We start from the raw sequence: 13867 nt of genomic DNA, 5'->3' as shown, positions 1-13867 counted from the left end.
ACCAAAGAACATATTATCAAGTCCCCTCAAGAGATATATTACAGTAGTGATTCATAACCAGAAACATATCAGAGACACTTTGTACCCCCCCCCCTCTCTCTGTATCTCTACGTCTCTTCACCACTTCCCACTCTCTCTCGTTATCACCACACCGTCCTCTCCGTCTCTTCTTCTCTGCGTCTCTCACCCTCTCTTGATTCTTATCATTTTTCCAATCGTCGATCAATCTTATCTGTCGGCTTCTCTGCGTCTCTTTTGTCATCTATATCTCGTCTGTTGTATCTTTATCCCCTTTTATTGTGGTTTTTTCTTGTCTGCGAAAATTTTTTTGTTTGGTTATTATACATTCCTCCGCGAATGTGTAATAAGAAATTTTATAAATTTTAATTTTTCAAAAAAATTGTTTGAATTGCAATGTGTATAATAGCATAGAAAACTTTTTTCGAGTCGAAGAAAAATTTTTGAAAAAATTTTTATTACACGTTCGTGGTGAGCCTTCGCGAATGTATAATAAGAATTTTTTAAATCAATTTTTTGTGATTTTATCGATTTTTTTACTTTGAAAACCTCTAAAATTGTGATTTTTCAGAAGTACAGAAAAAACTATGGGAAAAGTGGACACGTCGAGTCTGGAAAACATGGCCGCCTCCATTTCCAGAAAGTCCTCTTTAAGCCAAATCGCGTCACATTCTGGTGAGTTTTTTTGTGTTTTAGGGCTCAAAATTGTGATAAACTTGAAAATTGAAAACATTCTTAAAAATAAAAAAAATTGAATTTTAAAAAAATTTCAAAATTTTTTTTTCCAATTTTCCAAAACAAATTTTTTTTCAAATTTTCCAGGCGGCAGTGACACTTGTAAAGTATGTGGAGATGGAAACGCAAAAACCCATTACGGAGTCGTCACATGCTTCGGATGTAAGGGATTCTTCCGGAGAACGCTGAAAAGACCCTCCGAGTACACGTGTAGGCATAATGGACACTGTGTTGTGGATAGGCATGAGAGGAATTCTTGCAGGTAGGTAGGCTAAAAATGTGCTGGAAAAAAAAAATTTGGGGAAAAAAGTTTGGAAAAAATTGAAATTTTTGAAAAAAAAAATTTCTGAAAAAAAAATTTTTTTGAATTTTTTTTGGGAAATTTTTTCTTTTTTTTGAAAGGAAATTTTTTAGTTTTGAAATTAAAAAATAAATTTTATGAGTTACAAAAATTACAAAAAAAAAAAATTTAACATATAACGATTTTGGAAAAATTTTTAAAATCGAAAAAAATTGTTTTGAGAAATTTTAGTTTTATTGTTAGGTTTATGTGTAGAATATCACATGTTTTTTATTTTAATTTCAAAAAAACACAAAAATGCCTTAAAAACATGAAAAATGAGATTTCTGAAAGTTTTTAGAAATTAAAAAAAATTTCAGAAAAAAATTTCAAATTTTTTTTCCAAAATTTTCAAAAATTCTGTGGTAAAGAAAATTTCGTTCGTATTACTAGAAGTTGCATAAAGAATGAAAAAAAAAAACTTGAAAACTAGTAATTTTCTGAGATTTTAAGTTTTTGTTTTTGAGCAAAAAAATTTTTTAAAAAAGTTTCTTTTCAGAAATTTTTTTAAAAATGTTTTGTTATTTTTTATACGTATTAATTTATATTAATTTTATATTAATACTTTTTTTTTGATTACTTGAAGTAAAATTTAAAAAAACCACCTTTTTTGCGAAAATAAATCTTTAAAAAATTGCCAACTTCTGAAAGAAATTACAGATTTTTTTCGAATTTTTTATTCCTAAAAAATTTTTTAATTCCCAAAACTTCCAGATTCTGCCGTTTCAAAAAGTGCATCGAAGTGGGTATGGATCCAAAAGCTGTCCGTCCTGATCGAGATGCCACCGGCCGACATTATCAGGGCCGTCAGAGACGATCAAAACTTTCAGCAGAGGATGAGGGGGAGGTCGATGCGGAATGGATGAGAAAACTGCCAGTTGACATGAGAACCACTTTGATGCAATTGTTAAATATCGATCTTATTGTTGGTGGAGGTGATGGGCATACTGAACCATCGAAAATCTACCCATTACCCTTTGCCACATCGATAAGGCAGCTGTTGGAGGACCCGACTCTGTTGGATGGGAAAAGGACCGAGGTGGGAACTTAGAGTTGTTAAAATTGCTATAACTCTTCAACAACAAACGCTATCAAACATTTGTCAACAGACAAAGTGTTCTCCTGAAAATTTGCTACATTTTGTTAATTGAAAACTTTTTGATATCTCTAGCCGTTGCAGAGATACCTGCGCTCAAAGTATAGAGGCGAGTTTGGGAGCGGGAGAGTGTGGGGGAGGGGAGACGCAGGGATGTTGTCTGCGTCTCCCCTACCTCCACGCTCTCTCATTTGTTAAATTTTTAACGTCGTTTCTTTGGATTAATCTGAACTAAATTTTTAAAAAAACTTTGATGATAATTAAATTTTTCTTCTTTCGATGGAACCTAAAAATTGAAAAAATTCTGGTTTTTAAAAAAATTTTATCCATAACTTGATTTTGAATTGAGATATCAAAAATTTGTCAACTGACAAAGTGTTTTTCTAAAAATTTTCTACATTTCGTTAATTAATAACTTTTTGATATCTCCACCCGTTGCAGAGATATACGCGCTCAAAGTAAAGAGGCGAGAGAGTGCGGGTGAGGGGAGACGCAGGGTGGCTGCCTGCGTCTCCCCTACCTCCACACTCTCTCATCTACTAAATTTTAAACATCTGTGGTTTTTTCAGTAATGAAAGCTAAATTAAACATTCGAAATTAAATTTTGCTTCGATTGAACCTGATTTCGAAAATCTTTAGTTTTCAAAAAGTGGGATTTTAGGATTTTAGGATTTCTTCCAGATTTTTGCATTTATCTCTAAAACCATCAGAGTTAGAAAAAAGTTTTCAACTGAAAAGTTGTTCAGAATAAAATTTTACTTTGGAAAATTCTAATTTTAATTTCAAAAACCTCATTCCAGATGCGGTACGAGACGTTCCGCGAGATCAACCCCGACGAGCTGCCGTGCATTGCGCATCGCCGTCTTATCGCGATGATCGACTGGGCTGATCATCTGTTCGACATGATGGATGTCAATAATATGGATGATAAGGTACACCCTCTAATAATAGTGCACCTTCAAAACCCCCAATTTTTTCCAGATAGCAATCGTCAAGGCCAGCTACGGACCCCTGATGATCTTCAGTTTGTGCGCCAACACTTCCCGCCACAAAATGTCGGATATAGTGTGCTTGAGCACATTCGGCTACATTTCAAGATATGCTCCAAACGGCTGGGCTGAGCCATATCACTTTGGCAATCAGCTCGCCGAGCGATGCATCGACGAGCTCATCGATCCGCTGAAGAAGATGAATCTCAAGGAGGAAGAGATCACGCTGATCAAGGCGATCATCGTGTTGAACCCCTGTAAGTGCTTCTGAGGTGTACTTTTATCAGAGGATTTTGATGTTTCAGACCTAAAAACTCTCACTCAAGACGGGTCGGAGGCGATTATGGATCTTCGGGATAGAATCCAAGAGACCTTGTATCATGTGGTACGGGAGACTCACCCGAAGGAAGTTGCGTCGAGCAGATTTGGAAACTTGTTGCTCTTTGTGCCAAGTGTTATGGTGAGTTTTTTCTTCAAAGCCTTATATCTCCACAGCGAAAAATGTTAGAGAAAAATTTTCAACTGACAAAATGTTCTTCTGAAAACTTCCTATATTTTGCTAATTTCCAAGTTATTGATATCTCTATCCGTTCTCGAGATACGTGCGTTTAAAGTTAAGCGACGAGAGAGCGTGGGTGTAGGGGAGACGCAGAGATGTCGCTTTGTCTGCGTCTCCCCTCCCATCATACTCTCTAGCTCGCCAAACTTCAAACGCTTATATCTCCACAGCGTAAACCGTTAGAGAAAAATTTCCAACTAACAAAATAATCTGCTAAAAAGTTTCTACATTTTTGCAGTTGGCAAATTCTTGATATCTTCAATCACTATAGAGATACGGAAATTTCTAAGTTAAGCAGACAAAAAATCACATACCTGCTTTTTCAAAATTGTTCTTCTTGAAATTTGCTACATTTCGTTATTTGCAAAGTTTTTGATATCTGTAACGGTTCTAGAGATATACGCATTGAAAGTTAAGCGACGAGCGAGCGTGGGTGTAGGGGGTCGCCTGCGTCTCCCCCCCTCCGCACTATCTAGCTTGCGAAACTTCAAACTCTTATATCTCTGCGGCAAAAAGAGATATCGAAAAATTTCCAACTGCAAAATTGTGTGAAATAAACTTTTCCAGATGCTCGGCCGCCTAGTAACCGAAAACCTCTCCTTCGTCGACAGTTTCGGTCAAATGAACGACGCTCTAGTGCATGATCTCCTACAAGAAGCGCCGAAAGTCGAGCAAAACCGCTCACCCACCAACACCTCCCCACCAACGACCTCCGGTATGGATACCTCACCATCTCCACCGATAATGAACCATCATGGCGTGTCATCCCAAGACGAGCAGCTCGGCGGAGCCCAACACGATCTCGGCCGGCGACACAGTGAGCCCCGTATGGTGCATTCGTCGAGCTCCAGCTCGATTGAAAGCCTCAATGGATCTTATCAGTGCTCGTCGGATGGAGGAGCCTCTTATCAGAATCAGATCGGAACACTGCCTTATAAGTGAGTGGGCTCTTGGACTTTTTAGCTAAAGCCTGAAATTTCAGCCTCTCCTGCAATTCCCTACCGGCACAGGTCAACGATTTCGGCGTCTCGCTGAATGGAGCATCATCGATGCCGAATTTAGAGATGGCTGAATGCGATCCAGACTACAACGTGACGATCACACCGGATATGTATGGAGGTGAGCCGTTTTGAAAGTTTCTTTCGAGCGCTCTCCGTTCCAGAGATATGCGCGTTTGAAGTTTGCCCCGGCGAAATAGTGTGGCGGCGGGGGAGACGCAGAAAACCCTCTCCCTCTCTGCGCCTCCCCCACCACCACACTCTCTAGCCCGCTCATATTTGAACGCATGTATCTCTGCAACGAGAAGAGCTATCAAAAAGTTGTTAACTAACAAAATGTGCCAAATTTTACGGGCTACAATTTACCTGTTAGCAATTTTTCACGAAACTCAAGGAGAAAAAAGTTACACGTTATTTTCTTCCAGACATGCGCCAAGCGATGAACGTCGCTCACGGTGGAATGGAGATTGACGAGTCGCAAGTCGGCAACAACGGAATGGGAACTCCAAATTTAGAACGTCGTGATTCGATGCAGTTACCCCAGTCGCCCACGCAGCCAATGTTCTACATTTCCACTGTCGAGAGCACCAAGCACAAGTTCACAGTCACCACAGCGTCGTATGATCGGTAAGGGACGGGTGCCCAGAAAAGAAATTGTGAAAAAATCAATAAAAACTGCTGTTTTTGTGATTTTGTATCGAAAATTTGCCGAGAAAATCGATAATTTCGCCTAAATAACTCATTGGAGCGCGATTGCTTTAGCAAGGAGTTCGAAAATTTTGTGTTTTTCGTATTGAAATCTAGAAATTACTCGAGAACAACAAAAAACTAATAGGTTGACCCGAAAAATCAATAACTAACACTCAATAATCGATAAAATCACAATTTTCTCATCGGAGCGTGTTTGCATAGCCGGAATTTCCGAAATGCTTAGTTTTTTATGTGGAAATTGAAAAAATGATTTGAAAAACATGTGTAGTAATTTATTAATCTATAATCTATAAAAAATCAATAATTCCGGCAGAAAATCGATAAATTCGCAACATTCTCAATGGAGCACGTTTCCAACCCCAAATTTTTAAAATTTTCAGCTTCCAAAACGCTCCAAACGGCCACGCGTACGGCGAAAACGGCTACCAAAACGGCGTGGGCGGTATGCCACAACAATCCAGCGGCTCATTCGGTCAAATGCCGAGCTCCGGGAGCCAACAACATGAGGCTCTGTGCAAAACGAACAGCCTCCCACCCCAGTATATGAGCCAACAACAGCCACAAAATGCTCAAAATTACGATCAAATGATGTACGTCGCGCAGAATCAAATGGAGTGCGACGACGGAAATTATATCAATTTTAATCCGCCTAGCTAGTAGCTGTGTGTGTTTGCCGTAGAGCGCACTTTCTTTATCTCGTGATATTTTTCCATTTTTTTTGTTTGATAACTTGATTTTCGGCGGTTTTTTGACGATTTTCTGGCCATTTCTAGGTGAAAAACTGATCTGAAACATTAAAAACCAAAAAATTAAAATTTTTGTGGAAAAAATTCCGCGGAACTCAACTACCTGGAAACGGGGCGTGGCTTATTAGCTCCGCCCGCTAACCTGCTTGAAAATAGGCGGAGCTTATTGACAATCTCCAATATGTGGGCGGAGCCAACAAACTTCGCCGATTTTGTGGGCGGAGCTAGTAAGCCACGCCCACTTTTCCGGGTAGTTGATTTCTACGGAACTTTTTTGTTGTAAAATATCGATTTTTTTGAGTATTTCGCAATAATTTTTAGATTTCTTTGAAAACTACGATTTTTATAGCTCATTTCTTCCGGAAAATCAAAAATTTTCTTAGAAAACCTTCCAAAAAAAAACGAGTTTCCGTAGAAGTCAACTCCCTGAAAAATGGGGCGTGGCTTGCTAGACCCGCCCACTAACCGGCTCGAAATTAGGCGGAAATTGTTCGCCACGCCCAGTATGTAGGCGGAGTCAACAGGCCCGCCTATTTTGTGGGCGGATCTAATAGACCCCGCCCACTTTTCCGAGTAGTTGATTTCTACGGATTTTTAAAAAAATATCGTTTTTTTTAGATTTTCGCGGAAAATATGAATTTCAGGTTATTTTTTCATGAAAAGCCCAAATTTTTCAATAAAATTCGCTGAAAATTCCAAATTTTGCCACTTTCGCCAAAAAGTCGCCGAATTTTCCCAATTCCTCCACTTCCATTATTGATTACGAGTCGCCAGCCATTTTTGTTTCTCATCATGTTTCCCCCCAAATTCAATTTTTTTAAAAATCGATTTTTGCTCAGTTTTTTTGTGTTCAGTTTGCATTTTTTTTCTCTGTACTATTTCTGCCTTATTTACAAAAGTCCCCCCCCCCCCCCCTGAAAAAGGTGCTAAATATGATTTTTTTTTGCTCTCGATTTTTTGAAGAAAATAAACTGAATTTTTGAGAATTTTGTCTGTGCCTGCCTACTCTGCCTGCCTACTGCCTACCTACTTTCCTAAATTTTCGGAAAATCCCAATAATTTTTTTACTAAAAAAGCTTAACTTAAACAATAATTACACAAAAAGAAGGTATTCGGGGGACACAGAAATGTGGGGAACAAAAAAAAACGCGGGAAAGGGAGTGCGGAGCAATAAAAAATCAAATAAATATGTCTGGGAAATTTCAGAGGGAAGAAAATTGCGAAAAGTCTGGAAAAATGGGCAAATTTTCAGACAAAAAGGCTTAAAAATCGCCAATTTTCACGCGAAAATCTGGAAAAATTCCGTAATTTCAACCTAAAAATGGCTAAAATTTTGAAATTTTTCCACAAAAAATGACCGGAAACAGGGAAAATTCTCCAATTTCAGATGGAAAAAATGCCAAAATTGGCCGAATTTTCAATTTTTTAAATGTGTTATTTTTTGCCAGAAATCTGGATTTTAGTCAATTTCAAATAAAAATGGAGATTTCTCTCAAAAAATTCGGCTAAAAATGCCAATTTTAAAATTTTAACGAAATTTCGCCAAAAATCGCGTCAATTTTGTCAATTTTACACAAAAAATGCATTTTTTTTTTCGACTAAAAATGTTAAAATTATCGAAAAATCGTCAAAAAACACGATTTTTGTCAATTTTTCAGAAATTTTCAAAAATCGCCAAAATTTCTCCAATTTTTTTTTCACTTTTTTCGCAATTTTTTCAGGGAAAGGAAATCTCAGGGGGCAATAATTATTACTAGTAATAGAAAAAAAAGGAAATTTTTTTCAAAAAAAATTTAAAATTTCGACGCATTCTTCTTCTTCTTCTGTTTCTGGAAATTGGGACGCTGTTGACGGGGTCCTTCTGCGACGGGACCAGGAAGTGGGCGTGGCGAATTCGGAGACGCTGTCACATATTCGACATTCGGATTCGCAGACGAAGATCCTTGAGTTCCACGGCCAATTTCGCGTTCTCGGTTCTTCCGTTTTCGCTTGTAAGTCGATCGTTCTTGGCGTGGAAGCCATCGTTCTGGATCCGGAGTCACTGCGGAATTGTAGTTCTTCGGGAGACGAATCTTCCGTTTTCGCTTCGTCGCGATTTTCAGCTTTCGAGTAGCAGCAATTTCAGCAGTTTGTGGTGACTTTGCCTCCTTCTTTTGACGGTATTTCTCACCGTAAAGGATCCAATCCGAATCCTCGAGCTCGTCAACGTTCACATCGACTTCCATCGTCTCCGGGAACAGCTGGCAATATATTTTTTTGTTAATTTTTTGGAGTTAATTTAAGCGGGAAATTTGAATTTTCTGGTGAAAATTTGGGTTTTTTAATGGAAAAATTGCTAAAAATTTGAATTTTTTGGAAATAAAACCAATTTTTGCTGGAAAGCTGGATTTTTAAGGTAAAATTAGTTTTTCAGAAAAAAAAAATATATTTTTGGATGGATGAAATCTGGTTTCTTTTTGGGAAAATTCGCTGCAAATTCTAATTTTTTGGATAAAAAATTTCGAATTTTCAGTGAAAAGTTGGACTTTTTGATAGAAAAATTACTAAAAATTTGAAATTTTTGGTGGAAAGTTTTTAATTTTTCAGAAAAATTCAATTTTTCTCTAAGAATTGTCAAAATGGCTCAAAATTTCTGGGAAACCGGTAGAAAATTCAGATTTTTCTGAAATTTTCAATTTTTGCCCTAAAAAATTGTCAAAATGGCTCAAAATTTCTGGGAAAACTGGTAGAAAACCCAGATTTATCAGAAATTTTTAGTTTTTTCTCTAAAATCCTTCAAAATGGCTCAAATTCCAGGGGAAAAACGGGAAAATTCAAATTTTTCTGAAAAATTCAATTTTTGCTCTAAAATCCTTCAAAATGGCTCAAATCTTCCAGGAAAAAAGCCAGCAGCACCTTAGCACTAAGGCTTTCGGCCTTCTTCGGATCAGTCTTCGAGTAGGCTCCGACCAATCGACACTGCAGCTGCAAATCCTCCGGGAATTTCTCGACGAGCTTCTCCAAATGCTTCGTAGCAGCCGTCTCGTTGCCCCGTTGCTGCTCAACTTCCACCAAATCCTCCAAAATCGATTTCAGCGCTTCTGGAGTCTGATTTTTTGCCGTTGAAGCTGCGACGAGCTCCTTTACAGCTTCATCTCGAGAATCGGCGGCGATCAACGTTGAAGTGAGCAGAGAAGATGCTCCAAGTTTGCCGGAAATCGGTAGATCACGAATTGCACCGACGGCTTCTGGAAGGCGACCGGCGTTTAGCAGAACGTGTAGACGAGCCAACGATTGCTCCAAATCCGAGCCGGCGAGAACCTGAAATTAATTTTTGAGGTTTTTATGTTAAAATCGTCGAAAATTTGGGGTTTTTAGTACATTTTTCAGGTTTTTTTTGCGTAAAAATGCCCCTTTTTGACAATTTTTTGAGAATTTTTGCGTTTTTACTGCATTTTTACGAGGAAATTTCAGTTTTTTCATAAAGATTTCACTTTTTAAAATAAAAATTGTTGTGGTTTTTGCCTTAAATTTACCGGAAAATTGTATTTTTTCACGATTTTAGAGAATTTCGTAGTAAAAATCCGAATTTTAGTGAATTTTCCATGTTTTTTGCACAAAAATGCCATTTTTTAACAATTTATTGCTTTTTTCCACATTTTCCATGAAATTTCCTCGTGAAAATGCTCATTTTACTGCATTTTTACTTAGAAATTTCAATTTTTGCACTAAAAATGCCAAATTTTTGTGTTTTTTGTCAACATTTATGGGTTTTCTCGAAAAAATTGAGCAATTTTCACAATTTTTTGACTTTTTTTTCGGTTTTGCTGGATTTTTCCTGATTTTTTTTACGATTTTTGCCCAAAAAAGCCATTTTTACAGAAATTGCATTTTTTGGCTCAAAAAAGCTCAATTTTTCCAGTTTTTGCGTAAAATATGTAAAAATTTGTAATTTTCCCGAAAAAATGTGCACTTTTAAAAGATTTTTACAAAATTCTCACGAAAATCGTGAATTTTCGAATTTTTCCTGTAAAAATCCTAATTTTTCACGGATTTTCGCGAAATTAGTGATTTTTTCCTCAAAATTGGCGTTTTTTGCTCCAAAAGCCGATATTTAGTTGAAAAATCCTCATTTTTATCGGCTTTTCATCAAATTTTGGCGATTTTTGCTCTAAATCTGCTCATTTTTATCGGTTTTTCGCGATTTTTGCTCCAAAAATGCTCCATTTCAGCACCTTCAACGCAGCTTCAGCATCGCCCATTTTAAAATGAAGTGTCGCCTCAATGAGAGCAACATCCTTGGAGCTTCCGAATTTAGCGACGAGCTCTTCGAGAGCACGTTTACATGGTTCACGTTGATTTGAGAGCAGAAGCACAAGAGCATTGTTGAGCATCAAAGTGAGCCGCTGGCGACGAGTTAGCTTCGTTTGGTCAATCTGAAACGAAAAATTGGGAATTTTTGGAGGAATTTGGGCTGAAAATCTATAAATTTGCGAGTTTTTTGACTGAAAAATCGATTTTTTTTGACAAAAAATTTTATTTTTTGATGAAAATTCGGGAAATTTCGAATTTTTTCATAAAAATCAATGTTTTTTCATCGAAAAAGAGGTAAATTTTTCAGTTTTTCTCGATTTTTTCATCGAAAAAGAGGTAAATTTTTCAGTTTTTCTCGATTTTTGGAGCATTTTAACCCCAAAAATCTGTAATTTTGAAGCTTTTTGACTAACAAATCCGAAATTTCCTGATTTTATAACGAAAATTGGATAAAAAAGTTCGGAAAAAATCTATTTTTTACCGTAAAATAGGTAAAATTTCCATTTTTCTGGAGGAATTTGGTCTGAAAATGTGTGAATTTAAATTTTTTCAGTTAAAAATCGAATTTTTCTCTGAAAATTGTTGCTTTTCAGGGGGAAATTTGGAGTTTTTCTGTGAAAAAATCGGGTTTTTAGAGTGAAAACTCGATTTTTTCACTGAAAATTTGACAAATTTCCGTAAAAAATCGAAATTTACTGTGGAAAATCAATTTTTCTCTGAAAATTGTGGCTTTTCAGGGGGAAATTTGGAGTTTTTCAGTGAAAAATCGGGGAAATTTCTGTAAAAATTCAATTTTCCGGGCTTTTGGAGTGAAAATTCCATTTTTTTTCCGTGAAAAATTGGTAAATTTCTGGAAAAAAAAGAATTTTTATCGAAAAATTGGTTAAATTTCCACTTTTTTCGATTTCTGGAGCATTTTAAGCCAAAAATCTGGAAATTTGGAGCATTTTGACTGAAAAATCTGAAATTTTAGGCTTTTTTAGCTCAAAATTTCGAGTTTTTCCTCATTTTTTTGCTGAAAAATCGCATTTTCGGCCTCAAAATCACCTGAAGAGCCGCTTTGAACCTTTTACGAGATTCTGGAAGTGCAAAATCGCTAGAAGCCGCCGGAATATTGTTGGTAATGGTTGCTTTGACGCTAGAGTCCGGATGACTGAAAAATTGGATTTTTTGGGGGTTTTAGTGCATTTTTTTGTCAAATTTGATGCAAAATGGTTAAAAACCGATTTTTCCAGAAAATTTCGAGAAAAATGGCGTTTTTTCGGCAATTTTACGCCAAAATTGAGACGAAAATCGATTTTCTTAGCTTTTTCTGGAAAAAATGCAATTTTTATGCAAATTAGAGCTCAAAAATCGATTTTTCGGAACTTTTTGCATGAAAAATGATAAATTTTACGATTTTAAGGTGTTTTTGAGCTGAAAAATCGAAAAAATCAAGCAAAAAGTTGCAAATTGCATGATTTTTCGCGTTTTTTAATGGAAAAAAGCCATTTTTCAGCAATTTTCTTGCTCTACTAACTTCGCAGCCTGAACTTTCTCGTAAATGGCGAGAGCTTCGGCTTTTTGGCCCATTCTCTGCAGAACATAGGCTTTTTGAACGCGAATCGAGTCCAATTCCTCTTCAATTTCGTCTTCTTCGCGATCCTCGTCTTCGAACGATTTTCGGCACGTTTCTGCAAATTTTTCGCGTTAAAAATGAGATTTTAGGCGAAAATTGGAGTTTTTTCGGGTTTTTTAGTGGAAAATTGAGCTTTTTTGGCATTTTTCGCGTTAAAAAATGGTTTTTGTCAATTTTTCCATGCGAAAATTGCAATTTTAGACTTTTTCCGTTAAATTTGAGCATAAAAATCGATTTTCTCAGAAATTTGGTTCTTTTTGGAGTTTTCCGCAATTTTTTCAAATTTTTTATGAGAAAATTGGAATTTTGAACGATTTTGTATGAATTTTTAGAGAAAACTGTGTTTTTCATATATTTTTTCAGAAAAAATCGATTTCTGCAAATTTTTTCGGGTTAAAAATGAGACTTTAGGCGAAAATTGGAGTTTTTTCGGGTTTTTTAGTGGAAAAATGAGCTTTTTTGGCATTTTTTACGTTAAAAACTGGGTTTTGTCATTTTTTCGACGCGAAAATTGCAATTTTAGAGCTTTTTTCCGTTAAATTTGGATATAAAATTCGATTTTCTCAGAAATTTGGCGCTTTTTGAATTTTTCCGCAATTTTTTCTGAGAAAAGTAGCAAAAATTGGAATTTTGAACGATTATTCATGAATTTTATCGGAAATCCGCGTTTTTTATAGTTTTTTCCGGAAAAAATTGATTTTTAGGGTCAAAAATGCGATTTTTTTTAGTTTTTTCACACAAAATTGAATTTTTATGGCAAAAAAGAAAAATTCGATTTTAAAGCAATTTTTGTCATTTTTCATGAATTTTCACAGAAATTTTGGAAAATATCGCGGAATTTTGCGTTTTTCAGCAATTTTTCCACGAAAAGCCACAATTTCACGCACTCAGCGCCTTCTCCAGGCTCTCCAAAGCCTGCGGCAGCTTCTCGGCCTCAATTTCGACGCAAGCCCGATTATAAAGCTGCGAATACGAGTCCTCGGTCTCCGCGACGGCCTGTTTGACGCCTTGGGCCTCCAGTCGGGCCTGAACCGCAAGGAAATTGGCTCGGCGGAGCTCGTCCGAGTCGTCCGAGTGATTTTTGAGCAAGTAGAGGTAGATATCGTAGGCTTGTTGGTAGTTTTCCTGTTTGTAGAACACTTGGGCCTTGAGCTCTAGGGCTTTAACGTCGTCTTTGTCGCACGTGTTGAGCTCTTTGATCGCTTCGTCGAGCTCGTCCTGGCGGTAGTGAATGTAGGCTTTTTCGAAGCCGACGTGGCTGAAAAATTGGGTTTTTAGGCTTTTTTCGGGCTTTTTTCAGGCTTTTTCAGACAATTTTGATAGAAATTACCCCATCTGATGCGCAGGAGTCTTCCTGATAAGCTCCAGAGCATCCGCGTACTGGGAGAGCTGAATTTGAGCGACCAGCTTGCATTTGAACGCGAATGTCTCCTTTGGGTACTTTCGGATCACTTAAATTGAGATTTTTATTGATTTTCACCCAAAAAATTGATTATTTACGCTTATTAGCCGATGTAAGCGCCTTTTGGTAGTCTCCGCTGGTGTCGGCGCGGGAAATGTCCGTCAAACATTGATAAAGCCCGCCGGCAGATGCGTCGGCCATTCTGGAATGGTAAAAATTCGAATTTTAGGTAATTTTTCAATGTTTTCAGCAAAAAAATCGAGAAAAACGGTTGGAAGTTCATTAAAATTCGCTAAAAAATTGATAAAAATTGCCAAATTGCAGTGCACGGTGTTTGCATACCCGGGGGCGCACCGCCACGA

The 13867-nt window shown here is 37.0% G+C and overlaps 2 protein-coding genes across 2 annotated transcripts; one reads left to right on the top strand and one right to left on the bottom strand.

The window, feature by feature from the left end:
• The first annotated feature begins 587 nt into the window (after positions 1-587).
• On the top strand, positions 588-7172 carry nhr-119 (Nuclear Hormone Receptor family). The gene is made up of 10 exons (NM_061967.4): positions 588-693; positions 841-1015; positions 1808-2132; positions 2990-3121; positions 3171-3435; positions 3484-3638; positions 4305-4675; positions 4720-4856; positions 5161-5362; positions 5827-7172. The coding sequence occupies exons 1-10, from the start codon at positions 606-608 to the stop codon at positions 6101-6103; spliced, it is 2127 nt and encodes a 708-aa protein (NP_494368.2). The 5' UTR covers positions 588-605; the 3' UTR covers positions 6104-7172.
• Positions 7173-7240: 68 nt separating this feature from the next.
• On the bottom strand, positions 7241-13707 carry srpa-72 (Signal recognition particle subunit SRP72). The gene is made up of 8 exons (NM_061965.8): positions 13604-13707; positions 13434-13554; positions 12991-13361; positions 12005-12158; positions 11533-11638; positions 10407-10607; positions 9088-9492; positions 7241-8432 (listed from the first exon to the last, which is right to left on the bottom strand). The coding sequence occupies exons 1-8, from the start codon at positions 13704-13706 to the stop codon at positions 7986-7988; spliced, it is 1908 nt and encodes a 635-aa protein (NP_494366.2). The 5' UTR covers position 13707; the 3' UTR covers positions 7241-7985.
• Between the last annotated feature and the right edge of the window lie 160 nt (positions 13708-13867).

Source organism: Caenorhabditis elegans, chromosome II, assembly GCF_000002985.6.
Source record: "Caenorhabditis elegans chromosome II".
Lineage (NCBI taxonomy): Eukaryota > Metazoa > Nematoda > Chromadorea > Rhabditida > Rhabditidae > Caenorhabditis > Caenorhabditis elegans.
The sequence above is the reverse complement of the archived record's forward strand: the minus strand, read 5'-3'. Positions and strand labels throughout refer to the sequence as shown.

Excerpts from the sequence above, each read along its gene's own strand:
- srpa-72 (NM_061965.8), bottom strand. The coding sequence starts at position 13,706 with ATGGCCGACGCATCTGCCGGCGGGCTTTATCAATGTTTGACGGACATT. Across the intron at positions 12,159-12,990 it reads GAGCCTGGAGAAGGCGCTGA|AAACGTGCCGAAAATCGTTC; the intron begins GTGCGTGAAATT and ends AAAAATTTGCAG. Across the intron at positions 8,433-9,087 it reads CCGAAAGCCTTAGTGCTAAG|CTGTTCCCGGAGACGATGGA; the intron begins GTGCTGCTGGCT and ends ATATATTGCCAG.
- nhr-119 (NM_061967.4), top strand. The coding sequence starts at position 606 with ATGGGAAAAGTGGACACGTCGAGTCTGGAAAACATGGCCGCCTCCATT. Across the intron at positions 694-840 it reads CCAAATCGCGTCACATTCTG|GCGGCAGTGACACTTGTAAA; the intron begins GTGAGTTTTTTT and ends CAAATTTTCCAG. Across the intron at positions 3,436-3,483 it reads GATCATCGTGTTGAACCCCT|ACCTAAAAACTCTCACTCAA; the intron begins GTAAGTGCTTCT and ends TTGATGTTTCAG.